The sequence below is a fragment of the Asterias rubens genome, chromosome 4 (genome assembly GCF_902459465.1).
Source record: "Asterias rubens chromosome 4, eAstRub1.3, whole genome shotgun sequence".
NCBI classification, from domain to species: Eukaryota; Metazoa; Echinodermata; class Asteroidea; order Forcipulatida; family Asteriidae; genus Asterias; species Asterias rubens.
Window position 1 is genome coordinate 22,557,211 of NC_047065.1, and position 26,937 is coordinate 22,584,147.

The 26,937-nt window shown below is 39.2% G+C and overlaps 1 protein-coding gene across 1 annotated transcript; it reads right to left on the bottom strand.

Moving 5' to 3' along the window:
- On the bottom strand, positions 1–26,791 carry LOC117289515 (FACT complex subunit SPT16-like). Its single transcript, XM_033770660.1, has 24 exons — positions 26,603–26,791; positions 23,552–23,650; positions 22,409–22,636; positions 21,346–21,438; positions 20,309–20,455; positions 19,043–19,194; positions 17,800–17,972; positions 17,066–17,156; positions 16,204–16,390; positions 15,002–15,067; positions 14,132–14,236; positions 13,175–13,290; positions 12,466–12,619; positions 10,693–10,820; positions 9,984–10,119; positions 9,134–9,260; positions 8,182–8,300; positions 6,897–7,022; positions 5,388–5,576; positions 3,974–4,143; positions 2,944–3,073; positions 2,666–2,804; positions 1,652–1,723; positions 1–342 (listed from the first exon to the last, which is right to left on the bottom strand). The coding sequence occupies exons 1-24, from the start codon at positions 26,669–26,671 to the stop codon at positions 236–238; spliced, it is 3,123 nt and encodes a 1,040-aa protein (XP_033626551.1). The 5' UTR covers positions 26,672–26,791; the 3' UTR covers positions 1–235.
- Between the last annotated feature and the right edge of the window lie 146 nt (positions 26,792–26,937).

A 26,937-nucleotide genomic window follows, 5' to 3' on the forward strand; every position in this document is an offset into this window, starting at 1 on the left:
TTTAGTGTTAATCTGTGGACATTGTGTTTTTTGTTAGGAAAAAGTACATAGGCCCTTTAAGACCATGTGACCTTTGTCTACTGCCCTCTATCAGAGTATGTCTGCCATGTCTTTTTTTATACAATTTATCCATCCCTTGTAAAAAACATTTTTGCGGAAGTGTCCTTTTAGTCTGTTTTTTGAGGGTGAAGAGATTGTGAAGGAAATTGTTTCCTCAGTGGACCCCCTTTTGGACTCAGCGTCTTCTCTTTCTGTTAGCTGAGCTCGGCGGCTCTTTGCGCTTCCTCTTTCGGCTGAGTGTCTCTTCTTCGACTTCTTCGTTCCAGTCTCTCCTCTTGTCAGCTGCGAAAACAAAAAAAAAGGTGAATTAATATACAAATTGAAAAAATGTAAAATTGTAGCTCAATTAATAGTGTTCAACTCAGCCTCCTATCTAATTTCATTTTGTATTTTTTTGTGTAAATGTAAAAATAATTGTTACAATTCAGCCTATGTGCTGCGAGGACAGTTTGTTAAAGGAACGTTACAGAATTGGTAAGAAACAAAAATCGTGAAGATCACAGATTTACATACAACTTACATGGTCGAATGAAGATAGTAGAAAACATCTCTTGAAATATTTCTGTCTGAAATGTCATATTAGATGCGAAATAAATATTCTTTTTTTTTGCCATTTGGAGTTTACCACTTAGGGAATGTGAATTCATTTTTGTTTTTTTTATCGATGTCATGCAAAATGTGTAATAGGTTTTTCACTATTTTCTCGAGACCCAGATGGACGAGTGATCTCCAACTTCTACAGATTTGTCAGTTCATGTAGGCCTATGGTGGATTACCGGTACATACAGTGCTAACACTGTCAGCAACTGTTTTGTTAGCAAAACCAATTTAGTAATGTTCCTTAGGACTAGTCTTATCTTGAGTTAGGACGAGTTACTCATCCTAACTTAGGACTACGCATACATTTTGTATATCTCCTAGGACTAGTCCTAAGTTAGGACTAGTCCTAAGTTAGGACTAGTCCTAAGTTAGGACTAGTCCTAACTCTTTGTGAAATCGACCCCAGTACTTCTGATTCTTCACACCATGCAAAGCGTCATACTCCATTTATGTTTCTTAATACATGTTTACATTTTCCCCTTACCAGTGCCCCTTACCAGAGGAATATTGCCGTGCCCCTTCAAGGCCTGTGTTCTTGTGATTGATTGAGCTCGATACCACAATACTTGGCGGCACAGGCTGTATACACTCCATGGTACTGATATGGTAATATTGTTCGTGTGCTGTTAGAGTCTAAATTGCCGAATATTGGCACCATGTCAACTCTTTGTGTGCTTTTGATTACAGCTTCCCCGGGTCGACCACGGTCTGCCCCAGTCTGTTCGAATAGCTTTTCTGCATTCCAGGGCTCACCTGGGTCAGCCCCAAGTGCCCTGCTTGTTGAGTGGGTCACTTGGGGCTGGCCCTAGGCGCATGACATCACCACGAGAGGGCAAACGATCGTTCCATTATCTCTTGTTAGGGTGTTACCCGAGTGAGCACCGGGGATCGACCCGCAGAAGCTAATCGAGCACACCCAAATATAGCCCCCATTTGTGGCCTCTTTAAAGCTCCGAGGGATAAGCGAAACCTTAAGCCCCTAATTTCTTACCGCTCTCGGCTTCCTTCTCCAGCTGATCCCAATCCTTGCCGCTCTCGTCACTGCTACCAAGATTCTCTTCCACTAAAACAATCAAATAAAAACAAACAAAAATCAATCAATTATACATCAAGATATAGAGGTCTGTGACACTCGTTTCAGACAGGCGTTCCAGAGTCGGACCAAACTATTTTGAAAAATATTAAATTAAAGACAGTGGACACTATTGGTAGTTACTCAAAATATTTATTAGCAGACAACCTTTCTTGGTTGATAGTATAAAACATTGTGAGAAACAGCTCCTTCTGAAGTAACGTAATTTTCAAGAAAGCAGTAACTTTCCACATATTTGATTTCGAGACCTTGATGTAGAATTTGAGGTCTCAAAATCAAGCATCTGAAAGCACACAACTATGTGTGACAAGGGTGTTTTTTTCTTTCATTAATATGTCGCAACTTCTTCGACCAATTGAGCTCAAATTTGTACAGTTGAGATACACCAAGTGAAAAGACTAGTCTTTGACAATTACCAATAGTGTCCAGTGTCTTTAAGTGCATGAAAAGTTTGATGTCTGAAACAGTTAGGAGTGACTGCACTTGCTAGAGGTCGAAAGACCCGACTGTTGCAGTCAGTAGGAATGACTCTGGAGCCCCTTTGGTTTCAGACGATCTTGTCATGAGCCGAACCATTGTAAATGTTATCTTAAGTTTGCCTGTCTAAAACCCAAACAATTTCTGGGTTGACCTAGAGTCGCTCCTAATCTATTTGGTTCGACGCGACTCTGGAGCGCCTGTCTAAAACGGGTGCTACTTTAATTAAGTCTCTAAATACTCTTTGTTTAGTTCCAACAATAACCAGAGCAAGCTAGTTCAGAGGGCGAGACTTCACACTACACAGACTACACAGCTAGCACAGAATCTTGGCACTTCAGCAAGAATCGTGATTGTAAGGGCAGAATTCGTCAGTAAGCAGAGCCTCCTTATCCTGGATTCATTTTGACAAAGACCCCCCTACCCTACCCTTACCCGAGTAGTCGCTCTCCGATTCTTCAGACTCTTCTGAGTAGTCATCGCTGTCGTCCGAGTCGTTGCTTCCCACTTCCTCCTCGGAGCCCGAGGGTTCGTAAGCTTCCTCGTCTGACGAGTCTTCATCGTCATTCTCACCCTGAGGGCAAAGTAATACAAATAATACAGAGCATTTACATAGCGCTATACTAAGAACAGAGCGCTTTTCAGGAGACAAGGACAAAAAGGAGACTTTTGAATACAGGTAACAAGTAAGAACCGATCTTTAAGATCTTTACCTCGCTGTCGGGTTCCAGAAAACTCCAGCCACCGTTCTCAAAGAATCCCTCGGGGTCGTCGAGGATGGTCTTCATGATCTTACTCCAGTTCAGGGACTGAACTCCTTCTGTGTACTTGATATCGCAAGAGCTTTGGGAGGGAGGGGGGAGAGAGAATACGAAACGTTAACTGCATTATTTTGAATTCTTCTGTTGAAACCAAAATTAATCTTGGTAGTGTCGGTAAAAAAAAAAAAAACTATTAAGTTTCTATTAATGAAGTGTAGACTATCAAGTTTACACTCCGTCAAGGAATCTTCGATCAAGTTCATTGGTCTCCTCTGACAAAAGTGTCTGCGCTGTCACCAAGGGCATAACAATTGATATCTTTTTCCACAATCGCATTACTTCAAAGTGAAATGTTTCTCACTAACATCAAAAGCTGCTACAGGCTTCTAACCAACAGCTTTTATTTGCATTGCTTTTAAAGGCAGTGGACACTATTGCTAACTACTCAAAATAATTATGAGCATAAAACCTTTCTTGGTGACGAGTAATGGGGAGAGGTTGATGGTATAAAACATTGTGAGAAACGGCACCCTCTGATGTGCCATAGTTTTCGAGAAAGAAGTAATTTTCCACGAATTTGATTTCGAGACCTCAGATTTAGAAATTGAGGTTTCAAAATCAACCAACGCACACAACTTTGTGTGACAAGGGTGTTTTTTCCTTTCATTATTATCTCGCAAGTTTGATGACCGATTGAGCTCAAATTTTGACAGGTTTGTTATTTTATGCATATGTTGAGATACACCAAGTGTGAAGGCTAGTCTTTGACAATTACCATAGTGTCCACTGCCTCTAAGAGTGATTACAAACATATACCCTTCCTTAGAAAAAGTACATCACAAAGGCTTGCCTACATGTACACACGGTGTAGGCATTAACAGACTTTTAAAGCTTTTTAATCACATTTTTCCCCTGATTTTTTTCCGAGAGGAAAACAAAAACAAAAAGGAAGAATGTAACAATGCCTGATAAAATGACTTACTTGAGCCAGTCTTTAACGTTGTCCAGTAGGTTCATGGGGACAGCGTTGACCATTGACACTTTGCGTGTGTAGTCCTTGAAGATGAACACCATATCAAAGTTCTTGATGTGGAACTGAACACGCTCAAAGTGCACCAGCTGAACCTCCTCCAATGAGATCACGAAAGGAGGCTAAAAAACAAGGCAGGAAACAAAAAAGAGAATAGTTATCCAACTACCTGTCCTGGATTTATTTTCACAAGACCACAAAGTAAAGATAGTAGAGATTGTTCATGCAGATGAATAGCCAACTGATGTGGCTGCCGGTACTGCATACTCCAAAGGAGTCGAGATGGTTTCAGCAATAATTAAAGCCATTATTTATACTTTCGGAACAGAAAAAAAAGAAAAAAAGTTCACAGATTTACAAATAACTTACAGGGTTTACCGAAGGTTATGGTGAAAGACTTCTCTGGAAATATTGTTACATGAAATGCTTTACTTTTTGAGAAAACAATAAAACAAATATCAGGTCTCGACATCGAGAATTACGGATTTACAGTAAACACATGTTATGAAACGGCGAAATGTACGAAAACAAGGGTGGGTTTTCCCGTTATTTTCTCCTGACTCCGATGACCAATTGAGCCTAAATTTTCACATGTTTGTTATTTTATATATAAGTTGTGATACACGAAGTGTGGGCCTTTGGACAATACTGTTTACCGAAAGTGTCCAATGGCTTTAAAGGCAGTGGACACTATTGGTAGTTACTCAAAATAATTATAATCATAAACCCTTCTTGATTACGAGTATTGGGGAGAGGTTGATAGTATAAAAAACATTGTGAGAAACAGCTCCCTCTGAAGTGACATAGTTTCCGAGAAAGAAGTAACTTCCCACTAATTTGATTTTGAGACCTCAAGTTTAGAATTTGAGGTCTCAAAATCAAGCATCTGAAAGCACACAACTTTGTGTGACCAGGGTATTTTTTTCTTTCATGAATATTTCGCACCTTCGACAACCGATTGAGCTCAAATTTTCAGATACACCAAGTGAGAAGACTGGTCATTGACAATTACCAATAGTGTTCACTGTCTTTAACCATAATTGCTTTTAGAAAGTTGTGATGGCAGTGCATCCTGCTCTACCTGCCAGGCTCTTTAATCTTTTAGCGGATGATACCCAAGCCTACATCCTTATGGAATGGAAATAGGGTAACCATGTTTCAGCCCCATGAGTCGGTGGCACCGTGCCCCTGGTGAGAGTTAATTTGAAAATTGATTTGGGTCAAAGGCACAAATTCCTTTAAGTGCCCGCACCGAAGTGGCCTTATTGCCTTGTGATGTTTGGTGATCTCTCTTCAAAAAATTGTTTAAAAAGAGACCTACATGGCTTGAAAAAATATCCGAACTATTATTAAATTTATTCTTTACCCATTCTGTGACTGTGACGAGGCAGCTACTGGTTGGGAGGAGCTGGACGGTACTCCGATGGGGGACACCGGGGAAACCAAGATCGCGGAACGGCACCTCAAACTCGATGTCTCCCTTCGTCATGCTCTCCACCTTCTCGATAAAACTCTTGAAGGCAGCTTTGAGTTTGTGTCTCAACTCACGCTCAGCCTGTCAGAGAAAAACGTATTTAAAAATAACTACAATAGTAACAATAACAACTGCAGTGTACTTTAATGGTAGTCAACAGGGCTAGTAACCCAAAATGTTCAGTAGCTCTGATAAGATTTTGGTAGCCTGAAAAACACATTACGTCTCAAGTCACGGCACAAATTGTTCACCGAAAGAAGTTAATTTTACAATACCATATCAGCACAGTTCATTGTTGTTTGTGATGTGTTAATTTGTTCATTATTTTTCCAGTAGCCCGCCGGGCTATCAAACTGAAAAAATGAGTATCCCGGCTGTAAATCCGGTAGTCCTGGCCTAGTGGCAATTTCGACCCCTGCACCTCAAAAAAAAAATCGCTAAAGCGCTCAGATGGATCAAAATGAAATTACATGTAATATGAATTGAACAGAGCTTTCATAGAGCTGATTAGCAAGAGAACAAACCGAGCACAAACAAAATAATCCGAGCCCAAAACTACACAACCAACGGCTTTATGTCCCATCTTAAGATGAAGCATCACGGTTAATTGTTTCGCGACTGGTACTCCAACCCCACACTATGATGGTTAGAAACAAGGGTAACATCATCAGGCGGGGCTCACTTCATGTAAATCATTGCTGCTCAGTCACCTGCACGTGAACATCCCTATATGTGGAGATTGTGCAGTAGTTCACCAGAACCAGAACACCAGAGCTCCGGAGTCCGGAGATCAAAACAACATGTCGTTCACACACGTGTGACGGTTAAGAAGAGTTTACTTATTTTTTCTTTTAAATGTACTATTTTCTTTCAATTGAAAATGTACTACTTACCTTACTGTTTGTCCATCCGCCGTTTGAGTTCGTTTTAGAAACGTTTATTTATGCAAACTAACCTGTTCAAACTAGCGCCCTCACAAGCTTCACGTTCACGTTCACACTCACTTTCAGAATACTTTCAAGAGAGATAACACATAGCAGACTCTGTTCTCTCCTCTCTATTTTCCGTATAAGTTGTAAATAAAGACAACCTATTCTCCTCAAGCCGTATTTATTTTGACTCCTAATAAGATCCAGCCGTCGATTTCACAAAGAGTTAGGACTCGTCTTATCTCGAGTTAGGACGAGTAATTCTTCATAACTTAGGACTAACCTTAAGGTCTGCATGCTACAGTACAGGGTTGGGACTCGTCCTTAGTCCTAAGATTAATCTTAAGTTAGGAAGAGTTTTGTGAAATCGACGGCTGGTGTCACACACGGTTGACTGAGAACAAACTACTCTTGACTTGTAAATTAACTGTTCATAAAAATACATACAAAATGGCTTTACTGTTGCTTTTACCTGTTCACTGGCGATGTCGTCTCTGTCGTGGATGTTGTGATGTTTCAGGAGATCTGTCGTTATTTCTCCCACCTCAGTGTAGAACTGAATATCATTGTGCCTTTTATTGGAGAACAGGATGGCGTTCTGAAATGAAAGGAAAATCACAACAACAAAAATGGTCAAACTGACAATGTCTCCTTATTTGAAAAGTCACATCTTCAGACAAGGGCACAATTTCATAGAGCTGCTAAGCAAAGAAAAATTGCTACGCATGGAATTTCTTCCTTGATAAAAACAGGATTACCAACCAAATTTCCATTTGTTGCATATTGCTTGTTACTGGTACTCAGCTGTTGTTTGCTCATCCTGAAAATCACGCGGAAATTTGGCTGGTAATCCTGTTTCTATCAAGGCAGAAATTTCATGCTCAGCAAATTTCTGTGCTTAGCAGTTCTATGAAATCGGGCCCTGTATTGTTGTTCTTGTAAGGGCAGGTAAAAAAAAAAAAATGTATGCAAGTCGCCAGACACACAAGGCCTGAAGGCCACTTCAAGGTGTGGGCTACAATTATCTTTGTCCAGAGGCCGTTGCCACCTACTCCTAGGGCTGAAACAGGGTTACCCCTTTTACAGTCCATACGGATGTAGGCTTGGGTATCATCAGTCCGAAGCCTGGCCGGTAGAGCAGAAAGCACTACCTCCCCAATTTAATGTAGCAAGTGTCACGACCGGGATTCAAACCCACACTCTGCTGATCAAACATTAGAGCTTGAATCCGGTGCTCTTAACTGCTCGGCCATGACACGCCACAAAGGTTTTTCCTTAGTAAAGGGAACATCTACAAAGGAAATTTGAATTTTTACTGGAACCTTTCAAGAACAATTGCCTCATTTGCCTCAATTAAAGACACTGAACACCTTTGGTAATTATCAAAGACTAGTCTTCTCACTTGGTGTATCTCGATGTTGCGAGATATAAATGAAAAAAAAAACACCCTTGTCACATGAAGTTGTGTGCTTTCAAATACTTGATTTTGAGACCTCAAAATCTAATTCCAAGGTCTCAAAATCAAAATCAGGGAAATTACTTCTTTCTCATAAACTACGTTACTTCAGAGGGAGCCGTTTGTCACAATGTTTTATACTATCAACAGCTGTCCGGTACTCGTTTCCAAGTAAGTTTTTATGCTAACAATTATTTTGAGTAATTACCAATTGTGTCCACTGCCTTTAAGTATCGGGCCTACACTTACAACTTAGATTTTTTTTGTCTAATGTTACTTCTTACAGTTCAAAGGTCCTTACCTTAAGGTGGAAGTGCAGAACGATTACCATCTCTCCATCACACGGTTGGAAAATAGCATGTTTGATATTGTTATAAAGGATGTCAACTTTATCACCACGTACAGAGGTATACCGGAAACCTACACAAGCAGAAATATACAAACATTAAAATACAAACATCAGGAAAGTGCATATATATTCATTTGTGTTATCCCCGAACAAAGACAAATAAGGAGACCCTAGCATTGGGTCTACAGCTCTCCATTGCTTGTTACCCAGTAAGATTTTATGCTGACAGTTAGTTTGAGTAATTACAAATTCTCTTCTGCACTATGTTTGGTCAAGTCAACCCTCCTACTAAGTGACCATTTAACATAACCCATTGTGGTTGGGGTAGACTGGGCCCCTGCCTTTAAGACAGGTCGCTGCCGCTAGATCCAGTGATTCCCATTGGATACAATGCACGTGCAGTGACATAGATGCCCAAAATAGTCACTGCTCTCAAGTCCGCAATGGAATGTGACTGCGTATCTATGTGAAACGACAGAGGTCAGAGGTCAAACTACACGCCGGTTTTTGGCCGCTCTCTGGCGTTATTCACGAGCCTCGAAGAATGACGTCAGACGTTCAGGCTATGGTTGGGGTGGATTAATGTTTACCATTTGCGTGGGCTTTGAGGGAGCCCTGTATTCTCTTCTGCACAACGTTCAGTCTAGTCAACCCTCCTACTGTGTGACCATTTAATATAACCCATTGTGGTTGGGGTGGAAGGGAGGATTAATGTTTGCCATTTGCGTGTGCTTCGAGGGAACCCTGTATTCTCTTCTGCACAATGTTTGGTCGGATGTAAAGGTCCTTGAGTTTGGGATTTCCTCTGGTTGGGTTGATCTACTCAGTATATAGTCAACCCTCCTACTGGATGACCATTTAACATAACCCATTGGTTGGGGTGGAAGGGAGGATTAATGTTTACCATTTGCGTGTGCTTCGAGGGAACCCTGTATTCTCTTCTGCACAATATTTGGTCGGATGTAGAGGTCCTTTAGTTTGGGATTTCCTCTGGTTGGGTTGATCACCAGTTTGTCTTGCTTCACAATACCCTGAAAATTAATGCACAAATTGAAACCAAGATTACGACTCCTTTCAACCACTGCATACACTCTTGCTTAAAGTAGGACTCAAATTTTACACTGGACCACAGGGCAAGTAGTTAGAGTGTCGGATCAGAGTACCCTGACAATTATAGAAAAAATTTAACAAAAATTACGACTTCTTTCAACAACTTCACTGCACATGTTCAAACAGCTTTCTCTCCGGATGTCTCTCAAGTAGTTTTAAACAAATATTTTACAATGAAAATCTGGGTTAAATCTCAAGATTGCAAAATACTTTACAGAACTCCAACATATACAAAATTAAAGCTTAGTGTATGGCCTTTCAATCCATAAGTAAAATTTGTGACATAAGGGCCATATTTGCAGAGCGGGTGGCATATTCTTGCTAAGCAGGGCTCAAATTGTACACTGGACGACCACAGGCGGCGACCCCAGGCCAGTAGCTTGGGTGTCAGTCAGTTCTTTTGAGAACTTCTCTTGCTTTATATTCTACTACTGCGGAGTAGATTCTTCTGAAAAGAACTGTCCTGCATTTTAACTACTAACTGGGCCGAAGGTATGAAATCGGCCAGGACTACTACTTTCACTTCAGTGGATCGAGTGGACTTCTCCTTATTAATTTCAGTGGATTGGTCTAAATGTTTTAACTAGCTTGCTCTAGTCATTGTCAAAAATTAATGTCTTTATTTCTCCATTCCTCCCACCAACCTCTTTTTCTCTCTCCTCAGCCTCTCGCGTCTTGAATTTCTTCTGGACATCTTTGATCATTCTGAAAGCCATGTTGAGGTTACTGGAGGGGGCGGAGCTCTCCCCTGGTCCCTTGTTGTTTGAACTCCGGTACGTCCTATCAAGTAGAACAACATTTTAATTTCAGAACTATTGTTGATTCGCACCCATTCCTCTCTTAGTTATTAGCATAAAACCTTACTTGGTAACGAGTAATGAGCTGTTGACAGTATAAATCATTGTGAGAAACGGCTCCCTCTGAAGTGACGTAGTCTCGAGAAAGAAGTAATTGTCCATGAATTTGATTTCGAGACCTCAAATTTAGAACTTGAGGTCTAGAAATCAAGCAATTTCATAGAGCTGCTAAGCTAAAAAATTTGCATGAAATTTCTTCATTGATTAAAAACAGGATTACCAACCAAATTTCCACTTATTGCATATTGCTTGTTGCTAGTATTCAGCTATTGTTTGCTTATCCTGAAAATTACTTGGAAATTTGGTTAGTAATCCTGTTTTTATCAGTTTGTAGAGTAACGGCACGTCAACCCCGAGGTCAGCTTCAAATCCCACTTTAGTCAATATTTCTTTGTTCAACCCAAGTCACAAATGTGATGAGAACAAGCAAGTAAGTCGTGTGTTGATCAAGGCAATTGATTATTTTTTTGATACATTTGCAAAGAGCTCGACTTACAACTCTTTCAAGTAGTTGGCTTCTGGGTTGGTGAACATGTTTCCATCGGACTTTCCTAAAGCGCTGCCAGGATGAAAGAAGTTTATTCTCAAGTAGGTGTAGTCACCCTCAACGCTCTGACTGATGTTCTGCAGGGAAACAAAACAAAGTAAACGACTCCGTCAAAGTACAGTTATTTGCCAAGTATACCTGAGCCTTTGAAATTTTAATGCAAACTGTTCGCTCGGACCCAGCGGCCAGTCTACATATCCAGGACCGCTGGGATGGGCTAATCGCTTAAACAGATTCTTGTTCAGGAAGTACGTCATGTATGCAGTGCATATAAATATCGTGCAGTTCAGAGTGTGATGCATGATGGGACTGTGCATTATTAAAACAATTTGTGTGCATGATGCGTTTGCCCATCCCAGCGCCTTTGGTTAAAGCAAGGCCCTGGGGGCAAGCGAATGCAAACTGTAACTATGGTTGACAAGGTTGATAGCAAATAATAGAGCAGATACATTGGGTTCTTGGCTAGTACAGTGATTAAGACATTGGGTTCTTGGCTAGTACAGTGATTAAGACATTGGGTTCTTGGCTAGTACAGTGATTAAGACATTGGGTTCTTGGCTAGTACAGTGATTAAGACATTGGGTTCTTGGCTAGTACAGTGATTAAGACATTGGGTTCTTGGCTAGTACAGTGATTAAGTTCTCTTTCCTAAAGAGTCCTTGGCCCCACAACCAATAAATAAATTTAATGATCCGATGTATGTGGAAATCATTGGATGCTGCACAGCAGAGAGTAGCCCCATATGGCACTGTTCCTCAGTGCTGTACACAGATACAGAGTCCTAAATATTAGGGCCGATTATTTCCAAAGCTTCATAACTCAAACCTTACCTGCAAGAAGTCACTACTTTCAACAGAATCACATTCCATTCCAAAGATTTGAGTTATGAAGCTTTGAAAGTCTTCCGCCCCCAAATTGGACCATGATATCCAGCACATCACGGATGTAGAGTGTCACGGCCGAGTGGTTAAGAGCAATCGAATTCAAGTTCTAATGCTAATTCACCGGAATGTGGGTTCGAATCCCGGCCGTGACACTTGTGTCCTTGAGCAAGATACTTTACTATAATTGCTTCTCTTCACCCAGGGGTATAAATGGGTACCTGCGAGGGTAGAGGTTGATATTGTGAATGAAAAGCTTTCGGAGCGCCACGGCAGCTCGGGGCTGTATACTCCCTAATGGGAGCCGAGAAAGATTAAAGGGATGTTTATTGGCCCAATGACCAGGGGACTAATGTAAAGCGCATTGATACGGTTTATTGTGAAATGCGCTATATAAGAATTTGTTATTATATTATTATCACTGTAGTAAAAGACAAAACTGAAGGCCACCTTGGGTAAGCAGAGAGCAGATGTTTGCTCCTGCTTCAGCTAGTGGATCAGACTGGATTGCGGTGATCAGTCTGTTGAATCAGCGAGCTTTTTGTAATGCCTAGGGGGTCAACCAGATTGAAGAGAGAGAATAATGCCCTTTGAAGATTCGCATTTGCCTACTATTGACCCCTTGCACGCGCATCACACACGGCGACCAATGCCACGCTCACCATGTTGGTGGGCAGTGAGGTTTACGTGTATTATTAACGCCGCGTCGCCTAAAATGCACACTTCACTGCATAACGCACAGCATAGATTATATATATAAAAACCGCACAGTGAAATTGCCCACCAGTATGGCGCATTCAAGATTTTTCTGCTGATGACGTCAGGTGAAATGGGTCAATACCTTAATAGTAGATATATGGAATGGTGTGGCATGTCCAAACACTGGTAGGATGACCGTTTCGTATTTCTTGTCGACGTAGAGGCGCAACCGTTGAACGTCTGGATCACGGGGCATCTGGGATACATGTTTGTAAGACGCATTCGATTTCCTCGTTCTGCGAAGGAAAAAAGGTGAACATTTGAGATCATAATAATAATACTCGACACTTAGTATAGCACTGGTATTCCCCTAAATAAGGCGCTTATGGCACTTGAGGAGAGAAAGGCAAATTAGGACCGAGGATGATTTTTTTGTCCTCCAATAATGCAATATTTAAAAAAAACAAAAACAATAAACAACAATACAATGGGATACTTGTGTGTTCATGTAAAATTCATTCGATTTGCTTGTTTTGGGAAGGATAAAAAAAGGTAAAATTTTGAGTTGAAATGTTTTTGTTTTTTTCCCGACGTTTTTCTTCACTAACGCAATATTATCAAACAACAATAAACAACCGTAAATAAATAAAGCCTTCAAGAAAGACTCTGCATTTTTACGAAAGTCTTTTTTTAAATGATTACAATCTTAAAATAAAGGTTTCTTCTCAGCTCCTTTTCATCCCGTTATTGCCACTCATTGTACTGTAGACGTGTATTCAACTAGAGAATTTTTTTTTTTAAATATACAATTTCAAGCATTTTTGACCGACAAATTTCCAAAGTGAACTGACTTTGTTTTGGAGGTCTTCTCCTTGGCTTGTTTTAATCGCTCCAGAGCTTCTCGATTCATTTCTTCTCTCAACTCTCGCTGTCTCTCCTTCCTCTTCTCCTCCGCTGTCATGTCCGTCTGAAGAAAAACAACAAAATCCAAATATTTCACAAAATCAATTTCTCAATCACTCAATAACACTAGCCCGGCGTTCGATGTGTAGTAAAAACTGCTACGGGCTAGTAAACACCACCTCTTAAAGGGACGGTACACTTTTGGTAATTGTCAAAGACCAGTGTTCTCACTTGGTGTATCCTATCATAAGCGTAAAATAACAAACCTGTGAAAATTTGGGCTCAATTGGTCATCGAAGTTGCAAGAGAATGATGAAAGAAAAAACACCCTTGTTGGACGAATTTGTGTGCTTTCAGATAGGAATAAAAGACTTCTAGCTAGAAGTCTTTTATCAACCTCTCCCCATTACTCTTTACCAAATAAGGTTTTATGTTAATATTTGTTTTGAGTAATTACCAAACGTGTACCTTCCCTTTAACTTGCCCTGTTGGCTACTAAAAACCATCTGACCTATCTGCTCACTAAGCTTTATATTCAGAGCTGCTAAAATGTGCATCTTGCAGTCAGTTTTGAAGGGGCACCAAGGCCAAGACCAGGGTCTGTGTGTAATTCAAGGTCTGATAAATATGAAAGCCTTTGAGAAAACTCAGCTTGGGTCAAAACACGAAGCCATTACCACGCTTTGTTTTTCACAGGCCTGGAATGTCATGGAGGCAATAAGGCCAGGGCCATGGACTCCATTGCCCCTGGTCCTTGGTTACCCTTCAGAAGTGTCCCATAAACTTGTTTCAAGTTATACAATGAAAGTGCCCTTTGCAAAAAAAAAAAAAAAAGATGAAACTCCAGCGAAGCAGTTTTGCAGCAGCTATTTCATGTCTTCTTGACCTTGAGTGAGTTTACTTACCCTGAGTTTACTGTCGAGCACCGCCCTCCTCATGCCCCTCCCAAGAAGCTCCTCTTGTTTCTTCTTCGAAACTTCTTCATCGACCTCTTCCTCCTCGTCATCACCCTACAACGGAACAATATCATCTTGTTAATTTGAAATATTGAAAACAAATCTGTGCATTGACAATCCGTTTGCAGTTGTGTTTCATCTCACTTAATACTTTTGGGCTATTTTAGCCGTCTCAGTTACAACAATGGAAGAATTTATCTCCATTAAAACTAAAATCTAAATAACACATCCTTTTCCTCTTTACCAACTCACACCTGTTATCTCCATGTAATTCCTTTTCCAAACTGGGGATTCTCATCTTTGAATTTGACCATGAAATAGCCAGAAGTGCTGCTGACTGCCCCAGGCAGATTAACTCCTCATCCACAAAGTTTTATGACCCATGGAATGCCTGGCCAAAGACCGGCCTGCCTGGCGACAGCTTGTCCGACAGGGCGCTGGGCATATACAAGATTCAAGGGCCAAGAGCCAGGAGGAGCGATTGCACAAAGGCACGCCCTTGCTATAGAACGACCTCTTCAGGCATCTGGCAAGATGGCCTGACAATGATGATGATGAATGACAATAGTCATGATAGTACACTTTTGGTGGCCAAACTCTGAAATTCTTTTGTTGGTTGGCACAACCCATACAATTGTGCACTAGGCAATTCTAGTCTTGAAAACCAGTGCTGTTTATGTAGAAAAACTAGCTGTCTGTTGTGGATGAGGCCTTTAGTATTAATGATGGAACCTGTTTGTGTGAAGTGACCGTCGACTACAGTGGAAAAGAATCACATTTACGAACAGGATTGACAGAAATAATTTGAAGGTTTCTTACCCTGAGAAAGATACCAATGTGCTTTATTCTCTTCTTCATTGGCGTCAAGAGAGTCGCTGGACCATCCTAGAAAATAAACAAGGAACATTCACTGAATTATTACCCCATTTAACCTCCTACTGCCTGATCATTCAATACCATCCATTGTGGGATTTTGAATGATAAATATCTTATGAAAGCCTGCAAAATGAATCTTTCATATAGTGAATGTGTTTAAAGCCATTGGACACTTTCGGTAACCAGTATTGTCGAAGGCCCACACTTCGTGTATCACAACTTATATACAAAATAACAAACCTGTGAAAATTTAGGTTCAATCGGTCATCGGAGTCGGGAGAAAATAACGGGAAAACCTACCCTTGTTTCCGCACGTTTCGCCGAGTCATGACACGTAATTCCGTAATTCTCGATATCGAGCATTGATATTGTCTTAATGATTTCTCAAAAAGTACAGCATTTCTTGGAATAATATTTCAAGAGATGTCTTTCACCATTCCTTTCTGTAAACCCTGTAAGTTATTTGTAAATCTGTGAACTGTGAATTTTTTTTTCTGCCCCGAAAGTGTCCAATTGCTTTAAAGGCAGTGGACACTATTGGTAAATACTCAAAATAATTGTTGGCATAAAACCTTTCTTGGTGACAATTAATGGGGAGAGGTTGATGGTATAAACGTTGTGAGAAATGGCTCCCTCTGAAGTGCCATAGTTTTCAAGACAGAAGTCATTTTCCACGAATTTGATTTTGAGACCTCAGATTTCGAACTTGAGGTCGCGAAATCAACCATCTAAACGCACACAACTTCGTGTGACAAGGGTTATTTTTCTTTTATTATTATCTCGCAACTTCGATGACCGATTGAACTCAAATTTTCACAGGTTTGTTATTTAATGCATATGTTGAGATACACCAACTGTAAAGGCTAGTCTTTGACAATTACCAATAGTGTCCACCGCCTTTAAGCCAAACAGTCAACCCTTCTAATGTATGTCCATTAAATATCATCCACTGTGGGGTTTTGAATGATAAATACACTATGCCAGCTTGCAATATGATGTCATGTGGTAAGTGTCTGCACAACACAGTCAACCTTCCTACTGTATGACCATTTATTATCATCCACTGTGGGTTTTTGAATGATAAACACACGACGCCAGCCTGTGTGTTCTGCGTGGCTGAACTTCCAATCTTGATTTTAGTGTACCTCGTTAACAAGAACAGTGTCCCCAATGAATAATGCGTATTTCTTGCCGGGGTTGTCCTTGGCGTCTTTGTTTTCTAGGTTGGAGAAGCCGACGTTGACGTTGAAGACCATTCCCTTTTTGGCTTTGCATTCCGTCTTACTATTCAGCAACATACTGCCCTCACGAAATTCAATCCCCATCAAAAACCTGCAAAAAAAAGTTACAAAATAATTGCAGAAAAACTTGCTTTAGTAGAAACTGGTCACTGGCCAAATGCATTGTGATAAACGTTGATTGAAACTTGTTCCCTGTTCGCTTTTGTCTCAGCGCCTTGTTTAAAAAATAATAAAAAAATCACTATTTCGAAACCACTGATTATCTAGTGTGTAATAACCAAGCGCATTATGCATCACTGTTCAGAAAAACACAGTATTCAGAGCAAAATAAGCTACACCTTGTGCAGAAGATTCGAGTTCAATTTCACGCTTCCGCTTGCCACACAATTCTTCCGCTTTATTCCAATTCAAACCGACGAGTTGGCAGGTACGATACTTGCTTGTGTTTCCCTATTGGTTTCAACTTACTCAGCAAGACCTCGCCGAGACCACGCTGGCTCTTTTCAGAGCCAACACTCCCACAAAAAAAGATTTACACATGGTTGTACAGGCTGGTTGATAATTTATTTGTAGACCAAACAAAATTGGTAGCGCCCTCTATCGAAAAATTACCAACTGCCGCGTCTTTTTGTGCACAAACTAGGCATTGAAGACACCGCAGCAGTGGCGCGCGGTGCTCAATACCTGTGTGCCCGGTGCGCGCCAGGATTTGTCTATAGTTTCTTCCTATTTATCCACACCATGCAAAGCTTCAAACAATACTTACCCAGCATTTTTGGTCATATGTGAAAGAAGGTTTGGCTTGTCTTTCTTGACCATCGACACGGCTGCATTGTACGCATCACAGAGTTTGGTACCTGTTGTTCAAAACCAACACAAGACACCTTAAAAGGAATCATCTTTCTTATTTTCAGCATTTAAAGTTAAAAACGTACTCATGAATATGTTAAAGAACATAACCTCATTGACTTTATTGAGACTGAAAGATAAACTCGGCTGCCTTGGACATGCGACGCAGAAGCGCTACGTTTTTCCTTATTCCACTCGTGCCTGTGTGATAACTTATAATAAATGTAGTTGTATAGACATTGTGACCTATGTTTACATTCAAACTGCCCTCTGTTGACAAAACACTGTACAGTCATGTTTCGCAGGGCAAAAATACGCGTAGTCATGGTAAGATTGCGTGCACTTTCTAGCTGGCTGCCAAAACTAAAAGGTTTTGCCCGGTGGTAAGTTCGCGAATCATGTAATGGTTTTTAAGTGACGTCAGAGGTCACATCGTCTATCCAATAAAATTAAACTGTGAAACTATTATTTCAAAAGATGTTCCATGTTTTTGAGATATCTCTAAAACTCCAGAATGAGTATGTCAATGCAGGTAGTAGAATAAACCATGTAGGAATAATATAGCGTTACATGTTCATTTTCCTTTTAGATTTTCAGGGTCATTACCAACCTAAATAGATTCAACATTTGAACTTCAACCTTTGACCTTACCATGCTTAAGGTGACTGATGACCTTCTCCTCCACGCTGAGCAGGAAGTTGTAGTTCTCCTGTTGTTCCTTGGTGGGATCCACGAGGAGGGTCCGCACCACATTGGAGCAGTAGGATTTATACCGCACACCGAGAGAGCAGGTGATGGAGCCAAAATGGAGCTTGTTCTCGTCACTGTAATCATAGAAAACAAACATCAATACGTAGAAGGGTCCCTGTCCTCAATAATAACAATAATAGTAGTGGCTTCTCATACAGCACTAATATCCGTCCCTCTGTGACGCTCAAGGTGCTTTCACATACAGTACTATCCTAATAGGTATGTGGTACTAGGTTTGACTTATAAGACCTACTCCTTTTACGTAGCAAAATGCAAAGGTTCGTTGGCGCAATATGCTATTGCTACCAATCAAACCAGAAACACTGGGGCGAGCCCTTTCTTTTTCCATGCGTTACTCAACACATGGGACCAATGGAGAGCAAAGTATCATGGTTAGGTGTCTTGCTTAAAGACAGTGGACACTATTGGTACTTGTCAAAGATTAGTCTTCACAGTTGGTGTATCTCAACATATGCATAAAATAACAAACCTGTGAAAATTTGAGCTCAATCGGTCGTCGAAGTTGCGAGATAATAATGAAAGAAAAAACACCATTGTCACACGAAGTTGTGTGCTTTCTGATGTTTGATTTCGAGACCTCAAATTCTAAACTTGAGGTCTCAAAATCAAATTCGTGGAAAATTACTTCTTTCTAAAAAACTAAGTCACTTCGGTGGGAGCCGTTTCTCACAATATTTTATCCTATCAACCTCTCCCCATTACTTGTCACTAAGAAAGGTTTTGCAAAAAATAGTTAATGGCCTGACGTTTCGACCCTAGCAGAGTCTTTCTCGAAGGCTTCGAGAAAGACTCTGCTAGGGTCGAAACGTCAGGCCATTAACTATTTTTTGCATTTATACTCTCGGTCCATTTGGTTGGTAAGTTGTTTGCAACAGCTAATTCTATTTTCTCTAAGAAAGGTTTTATGATGATAATTATTTTAAGTAACTACCAACAGTGTCCACTGCCTTTAAGTATCTAGCTTTACTGTTTGTACATACTCTTCGGGACGTTTTGTGGCAATACTGCCTTGTATAAGTTCATTTTTATTATTTTGACTTAAAATTGTCCACCGGATCACCATTAAGGAAAACACTTCTAAATCAATCTAAATTTTCTATCGTTTCCAATTAAACCCCCTTACCTGACAACGCTGAATTTGAGGTTGTAGTTTCCGCCACTCTGTATGATGGGCGGATAGCAGCCCTCTACCTGGGACGGGTCAGTATTGCCCAACATCTTTTTGTCCTCGAGGGCAGCCTCTATGCTGTCGGCAAGCTTGATATGACGCACTTTCTGCAGTAGGGAAATAATAATAATAATAATAATAATAATAATAATAATAATAATAATAATAATAATAATAATAATAATAATAATAATAATAATAATAATAATAATAATAATAATAATAATAATAATAATAATAATAATAATAATAATAATAATAATAATAATAATAATAATAATAATAATGAGAATAAGAATAAGTTCTTTTATAGTGCATTTTACAATAACCATATCATGGCAATGCACATTAGTGCCCTTGTCATTTGTCCAATAACATTCCTGTAATCTTTCTCAGCTCCCTGGGGAGTCTACACCCTGGGCTGCCATAGCGCTCCAGTGGCTTTTTCAAACACAGTATCAACCTCTACCCTAGCAGGTACCCATTTATACCCAAAGGTGAAGAAAAGTATTTATAGTAAAATAACTTGCTCAAGGATACAAGTGTCACGACCGGGACACAAAAAAAAACAACACTCTGATGACGCAACCATCTTTCAGGGTATTTAATAATAATTTTGCTGAATCTTCCCGAGGGCAAAAATTTTGGAATTCAGACTAAAGCCTGGTTCATACTTCCTGCGAATGCATAGCAAATTTTGACAACACAGCAAATGTTTTTCAGCAAAAATTTGTATTGCATTCAGTAGCATTTTAGTAGGAAGAATATAATGCCTGTTATAAAGACAGCAGTTAAGAAGTAGTCATCCTCATTAGGCCACGTAAAACAAAAATTGTTGATCGTCCTTTTTTTTTTTTCGGATGGGGGAGGGATTTTTTTAAATTTCTTTTAAAAGTTTTGTTGACATGCCAAATATGAAATCAAGAAATAAAGAAGTCATCACAATCACTATAAAACAGAGGGTTTGTGTGTTTTTGACGTTTTCAATAGTTTTGTCAAACAAATTTAACTCCTAGATGACATTTTCTGTAAACTTTTTCAAACAACTAAGCACAGTGTAGCCAAAGTAAATATTTGAAGAATTGTTCTTGCTTTGCCGACATGAATAAAAACCTTCTTTAAACATCTTTTCAAACCTGTAAATTTTGAAAAAAATATCAGCTGAAAAGATTGTTTTTTTATGCTTAAATTTTTTTTGTATGAGGCCTTAGGTCTTCTTACCTTGTCTGCATCTACAATCTCCATGATGTCCTCCTTGACTTTCTTATTGAAGACGTCACAAGTGATTTGTGCGGCTCGTTTCATCAAGGAGAGCTCCTTCTCTTCCTTGACAGCCATCAGCTGGGCGACGGCACTGCTGATATCCACCTGGAAGGACAGAATATTAACGATAAAGATTTAGAAAATAGAATGTTGCAAACTGCTTATACATGTGACCCCTCCGACATACATTAAACTTGTTCTCACTATGTTCTGAAAATGAAGTCAAAAGGACTCAAATTGTTTGCAAACGGACTGGTCATGGTACATGTAGCATTACTTTTTACAGTCTGTTTAAAGGGAAAGCACACGTTTGGTAATTACTCAAAACAATTATTAACTTAAAAACTGACTTGGTAACGAGCATTGGAGAGTTGTTGATAATATAAAACATTGTGGGAAACGACTGCCTCTGAAGTAACAAAGTTTTTAAGAAAGAGGTAATTTCTCACTAAAATAAAAAAAGACTTCTAGCTAGAAGTCTTTTATTCCTATCTAAAAGCACACAAATTTGTCCAACAAGGGTGTTTTTTTCTTTCATCATTTTCTCGCAACTTCGATGACCAATCAAGCCAAAATTTTCACAGGCTTGTTATTTTATGGTTATGATGGGATACACCAAGTGAGAAGACTGGTCTTTGACAATTACCAAACATCTACCTTCCCTTTAAGAGCTTCATGGACGGGCTACGACGAGTTTGATGGGGGAATGGTGCTCCAGAACTTTGAGCCTGCTCAAAATATTCTGGTGACTATACCATCCTGGAATTAGACGGAGTGGCAACGTACTTGAAACAAGAAGGATGTACTACGAACGGAGTTGCCGTACTTGGATTGTATTAGGGATGTGCTAGACGTGGTACGGCCGGGCACCATTTCGATGTATGTGTGCACACAGACTGGGTTCGTTTGAACGGGCTCAAACTGTGTGCGTGCTCCATTCTTCTGCATGGCAGCGGCAGAAAAAGTCTAATTAAAACACAGCTTTAGTCTCTTACCTGTTCAGCATCTGCAGCACCAACGGCCTCCCTCCATCCATTCATGAAGTCACCCGGAAACTTATCCTTTAGGAAGGTACCCACACGCTTCCCCTGAAGATTCACATCAAGCAACAAAAAAAAAAAGAGTTCACAAAGGGTTCACAAACGTCATAGTTAAGTACACAATACACAAATTCCCTCAAATATTTTTTGTGAGCATTCTCAGGTTTAAAGGGGCACTCGAAGCGTTGGGTCTTCAAAAATATTGCTTGACTTGGATGCTTTCTCCTTTGTCCTTTAACAAATCCATCTAATTAAAGTCAATCGGTACAAAGGATTATGATGGATCAAGGGTTTTGGAGGATTGATTGTATTAAAAGTATACAACTTGAACATCTTCAATGGGAAACTTTGGACTATCTGCCAATCACCAAGAGGGGGCGCTCTTCACCAGGTAATGTCAACAACTTAGGAATAGGAGAAGCATGAGTGACGGTCACTGACAGCAAATACCTTGTGTTTTGCGTGTTTTTGATTTTGTATTTTAGATTTAGGCAAACTGTATTTTGTTTTTCATAACACATTGCCAGCATAAACCAAACTGTTCTGGAACAGGACGTACTGGACACGAGTTCCCCAAGGAAAACAAGCGGTGTGCATGAGTTTTTGGGAGTGTTTCTTCTAGTAGGGTAATTAGCAAAAATTCACAAAATGCTGACCTACCAAATTGAGAAGAAATCTGAAGTTTAGTTGTATGACAATGTATCTGATTTAATTTTCAAGAGGCTGAGAGACTTCTAAATATTTTTTGAGTATTTTTGAATTTTTAGCATTTACCATTGTTTGCTATAGGAGTTGAGCACCCTTACCTGGTAGGTCTGCTGCCCTCTAGTGGCAGAGCTTTCAAAAAGTCTCCCATTACCTGCACTTTGCAGTTACTTGTACTTCAGCCGGCGAATGAGGTTTATGCTGGTTTGGAGGATTTTGGTATGGGGGGTTAAGATTTAATAACAAAAAGTCCTCCTACAAGCACAGATGCCCTTCACTAAATAAAAACTGTCTTGCCGTTGCAGCGATTTACCTCTTTGCTATTTTTGATGGCGCTAGTTAGGGTCTTGAAGTTGGCCTGGTTCCCATCACTCTTGTCCCTGGTTAACAGGGTAATGGATGGTACTCCGTTCTGGTTCTCTTTTTCGGAGTCCGCTATCTGGCGAAGGAACTCAACCTTTTTCTTGCTCGCCAAGAAATATATTTGGCTCTCACAGAGAACGGTGACTGTGTCCGTCAGCTCGTAGCCGAACAACCAAGTCTACAAAGATTACAATCAATGAACTCAATAATAATATTATTATTTTAGAACATATGAAGTAAAGATGAAAGATGATGGTAGATTGGGTAAGGAAAGTAAATGAGGTGGGAGAGGGAACAGCAGAGAATAAGGTCCATAAACAACAGAGTTCATGCTGGCCAGGATTAACAAAAGTGTTCACTGTGACACGAAAGTCTGCCGATCCAAAGTCATTTTTCATTTATTCTTTGCTTCAAGGGAGGGTACTACATTTTCTTTTGTTAACCATCCTACTCTCTGACTGTTTAAAGGAACATAGTGCCTTGGATCGGTCGAGTTGGTCTTTGAAAAGCGTTCGTAAAAAAAAAAATAAAAATAAAAAAAAATACAAAAAATACAAAAATGCATATGGTTGGAAAGATGTTTTAAAAGTAGAATGCAATGATCCACACAAGTTTGCCTCGAAATTGCGTGGTTATCCTTTTACTTTGCGAACTAACACGGTCGACCATTATGGGAGTCAAAAATTTGACTCCCATAAACGGCCGACTGTGTTAGTCGACGAGTTAAGAGAAAAAACGTGCAATTTCGTGGCATGGTTCTTTATAATTTACCTTGACTTCCTCTCGGTAAAATTATCAAAAACCAGGCCTCGTTGGGATTAAACCACACATTGATTCCCTTAGTAAAGTACATATTCAAACCAACACGGCCACTAGAGGGCGCTATTCTACTCAACACATAGATCTAGCATTTTGCAAATACCCATTTTGCAAGCGCTTACTGTTGAATGAGGTGCATGCTGGTTTAGCTGGCAATCAAACTTGATCACTAGCAAGACCAGCATGCACCTACTTCCACAACTTAAGCCCATGTACCGAGTATTTGCGATAAGGTCTATGGAGAGCGAGATAGCTAAAGGTAAAAACTCAATACCTGAAGAGCTGTTGACTTGGCATACACCACATCCTCATCCAAACCGACTGCCGTGTAAATAGCATCCACTCTACTCAGCCCATTATGATCAGACGGATTCTGCAGAAAAGAATCAAAGTGAACAGTCAAAACAAAAACTGGAACTTGCCTCCAAATACCCCATGATACCTAAAGCTGTTGCAGTAGTACCCTGTGGTTTTGCTAGGATGCCCTTGCAAAGTTCATACACAAAATTTGTGACCCACTCTTATCAAGTTATGGTCAGTTTAATGTGGAAAATGTAAAAAATATTTTTATTTTTACCTTTTAAAAGATAATACTCTTTAAGATCTATTATCAAGTTATGGTCAGTTTAATGAGGAAAATGTAAAACTACTTTTTGTTAAACTTTTTTTTAATACCCTTTAATATATTTAAGTTTGCTTAATTAACCTTTAGAACACTTACTTTTAGGCAATAAAGCTATGAATACAACAACTTCTAATTCATATCCTTATGCGCAGAATAGTAGTTTAAAACAACACTTTACTTGTAATTCGTTTTTCACAAAAAATGGTATATATACAAAATTATTGCTGCTGTTGTATTCTTTCCAGCCAGGCATACACATAACTTGAGGCGTGTCATGGCGGAGCGGTTCAGAGCACCGAATTCAAGCTCTGCTGTTTGATCAGCAGAGTGTGGGTTCGAATCCCGGTTGTGACACTTGCTACATAAAATTGGGGAGGTAGTGCTTTCTGCTCTGACGGCCAGGCTTCGGACTGACAGATACCCAAGCCTACATCCGTATGGACTGTAAAAGGGGTAACCCTGTTTCAGCCCTAGGAGTAGGTGGCAACGGCCTCTGGACAGCCCTTGTGTGTCTGGCGACTTGCATAAACAAAATAATAATAATAAAATTAAAATAAAAAAAATAAATTCTTGAAATTTTCAACATTGACTCATTCCACAGGGCGGGTCACATTTTGATTTTTCTCATAATTACAGAAGTGCCCCTTAGCGGAGGAAAATCACTGTGCCCCTTTAAGAGTCATGTTCAAGAGTTGAAAACGATGACTTAGATTTACAAAGAAAACTACTGGAACATAATTTTCTTTTTTTAAGGGTTACTTACATACAGAGGGCAAGACCAGGGCCCAATTTCACAGAGCTGCTAAGCACAAAAATTTGCTTAGCATGAAATTTCTTCCCAGATAAAAAACAGGATTACCAGCCAAATTTCCATTTGTTGCATAGTGCTTGTTACTGGTATTCAGCTTTTGTTTGCTTATCCTGAAAATCACATGGAACTTTGGTTGGTAATCCTATTGTTATCAAGGAATAAATTCCATGCTGAGCAAATTTTCGTGCTTAGCAGCTCTATGAAATTGGGCCCTGGGCAAAAAGGGCAGTTGCCTCCATTCAAATATGACACGAATGAATTGATTTGTTCTAACATAGGGGCCTACATGAAGAAAAGATTACTGCTGTACCTCAGTTCTCACTCAAATAGAATACAAATACAAATTTGACTTGATTTTGATTTCCTTTGTTGTATTCTCTTTAAAACTTTGCAAACTGTATGCCGATAAGTGCACATATTGATTCGGCCAATACACTAGAATTTAGAAAGGAAAAAAGGTAGGTTGTATTCACAACAAACTTTCAGATTGTTTAATAGTCACACTTAATACAAAATGACCATCCATGATCTGCACTATTTAACATTTTTACAAAACTGTAGTGTTAACTATCCCGACTATATGATCCTAAATAAAGTTGCAATTATGCTTTTTAGATCTGCAATATTTTTAATTTAACTTGACAAAACTGGTCACTATCCCTGACTATGAATAGTATGATCCTAAATCAAGTTGCAATTATGCTTTTTATTTTTAAAATTTAAGATCAAAATTATGTAACCTATTTAATACTACTAATACTATAGGCAAGGTCTACACAAAATTATAATCACAATAAATTGAGCTTTTCAATTAAACAAACAAAATATAAAAAAGGCTATGCCATGAAAACAATGAATGCCAGTGAACTTGTTCCATTTTTTTTTTCTGAATTAGTTTATTTATTAACTTCTTATTTATTCTACAAATGAATTTTGTTTTTTAAATGGCATAATTTATTGTAATTATTATGAATTATTATTTGTACCTTTGTATGTCCTTTGTATTTTCAAAAAAATTGCTTCTTTTTACAAATCAAAGGCTTGTCAACTGTTTATTGTTTTAGGCCTATTAATATTATATATTTCACTGTTTTGTTGTATTTAATCACAATAAATTTGTACGTAAATGATCAATTCATTGTGTATTCATATTGTCATAGAGCAAGGTTTATTTAATCTTTTTGCCATCCAGTATATTCTCAGGTCTGATTCACGAACATGCACCACAACATGCCATTGTCATTGATGCCATTGATGCAAACAATAAAGTACTTTAACATGTTTAAAGGGATGGTACAAGTTTGGTAATTTGTCAAAGACCAGTCTTCTCACTTGGTGTATCCCACCATAAATAACCATAAAATAACATGTCAGTGAAAATTGGGGCTCAATTGGTCATTGATTGAAGTTGCGAGAAAATGATGAAAGGAAAAACACACTTGTTGGACGAATTTGTGTGCTTTCAGATAAAAATAAATGACTTCTTCTAGCTAGCCTAGCTCTAGAAGTTGAACTAGACTAGAAAAAAAAACTAGAACTTAGAGTAGTAGTAGAAGTCTTATTATTTATTAATATTAATAATATTAATAGGGCCTATATTATAATAATAATATTATAATTATTAAATTAAATTACCTCTTTCTAAAAAACTACGTTACTTCAGAATCAGAGGGAGTCGTTTCACACAATGTTTTATATTATCAAAAGCTCTCCAATGCTCGTTACCAAGTCAGTTTTTAAGTTAATATTTGTTTTGAGTAATTACCAAACGTGTACCCCCCCCCCTTTAAAGCTTCTCCCTCATTGATGCACATTTGCATGACATGTGATGTGTTATGTGACATCCCCCGTGTACAAAGCAAAGCCAAGGAAACAAAAAATCCACTTACTTTCCACGCATCATACAGCGTTTTCATTCGCCTAAAAAAGGCGTCTTTGTCCACAACGATTCCAGACATTCTTCAATTACCTAAATTAATTAAACAACTGGTATGAAATAATATTCTCGGCCAGAAAAGCACACGACAATTTGCCGTGTCTTTGAAATCGCCTGTCGTCACGAACAATTTATGAAGTGCGCAAAATGGCGGGAGATAAAATTTTGTGAGAGACACAAAGGGCGCCCTCCAGCGTTGATAGAATAAAGCAGTAGAGTCTGGCTCCCCTTTCAACCTTTGGATACTCATTATAAAGTTAGTTTAGTATCAGACTAGTGTTTACAAAA

Coding starts and splice junctions, on each gene's coding strand:
- LOC117289515 (XM_033770660.1), bottom strand. CDS start 26,671: ATGTCTGGAATCGTTGTGGACAAAGACGCCTTTTTTAGGCGAATGAAA. Junction 19,195..20,308: donor AGATTGTAGATGCAGACAAG/GTAAGAAGACCT, acceptor TCCCTACTGCAG/AAAGTGCGTCATATCAAGCT. Junction 10,120..10,692: donor GCCAACTACTTGAAAGAGTT/GTAAGTCGAGCT, acceptor TCTACTTGATAG/GACGTACCGGAGTTCAAACA.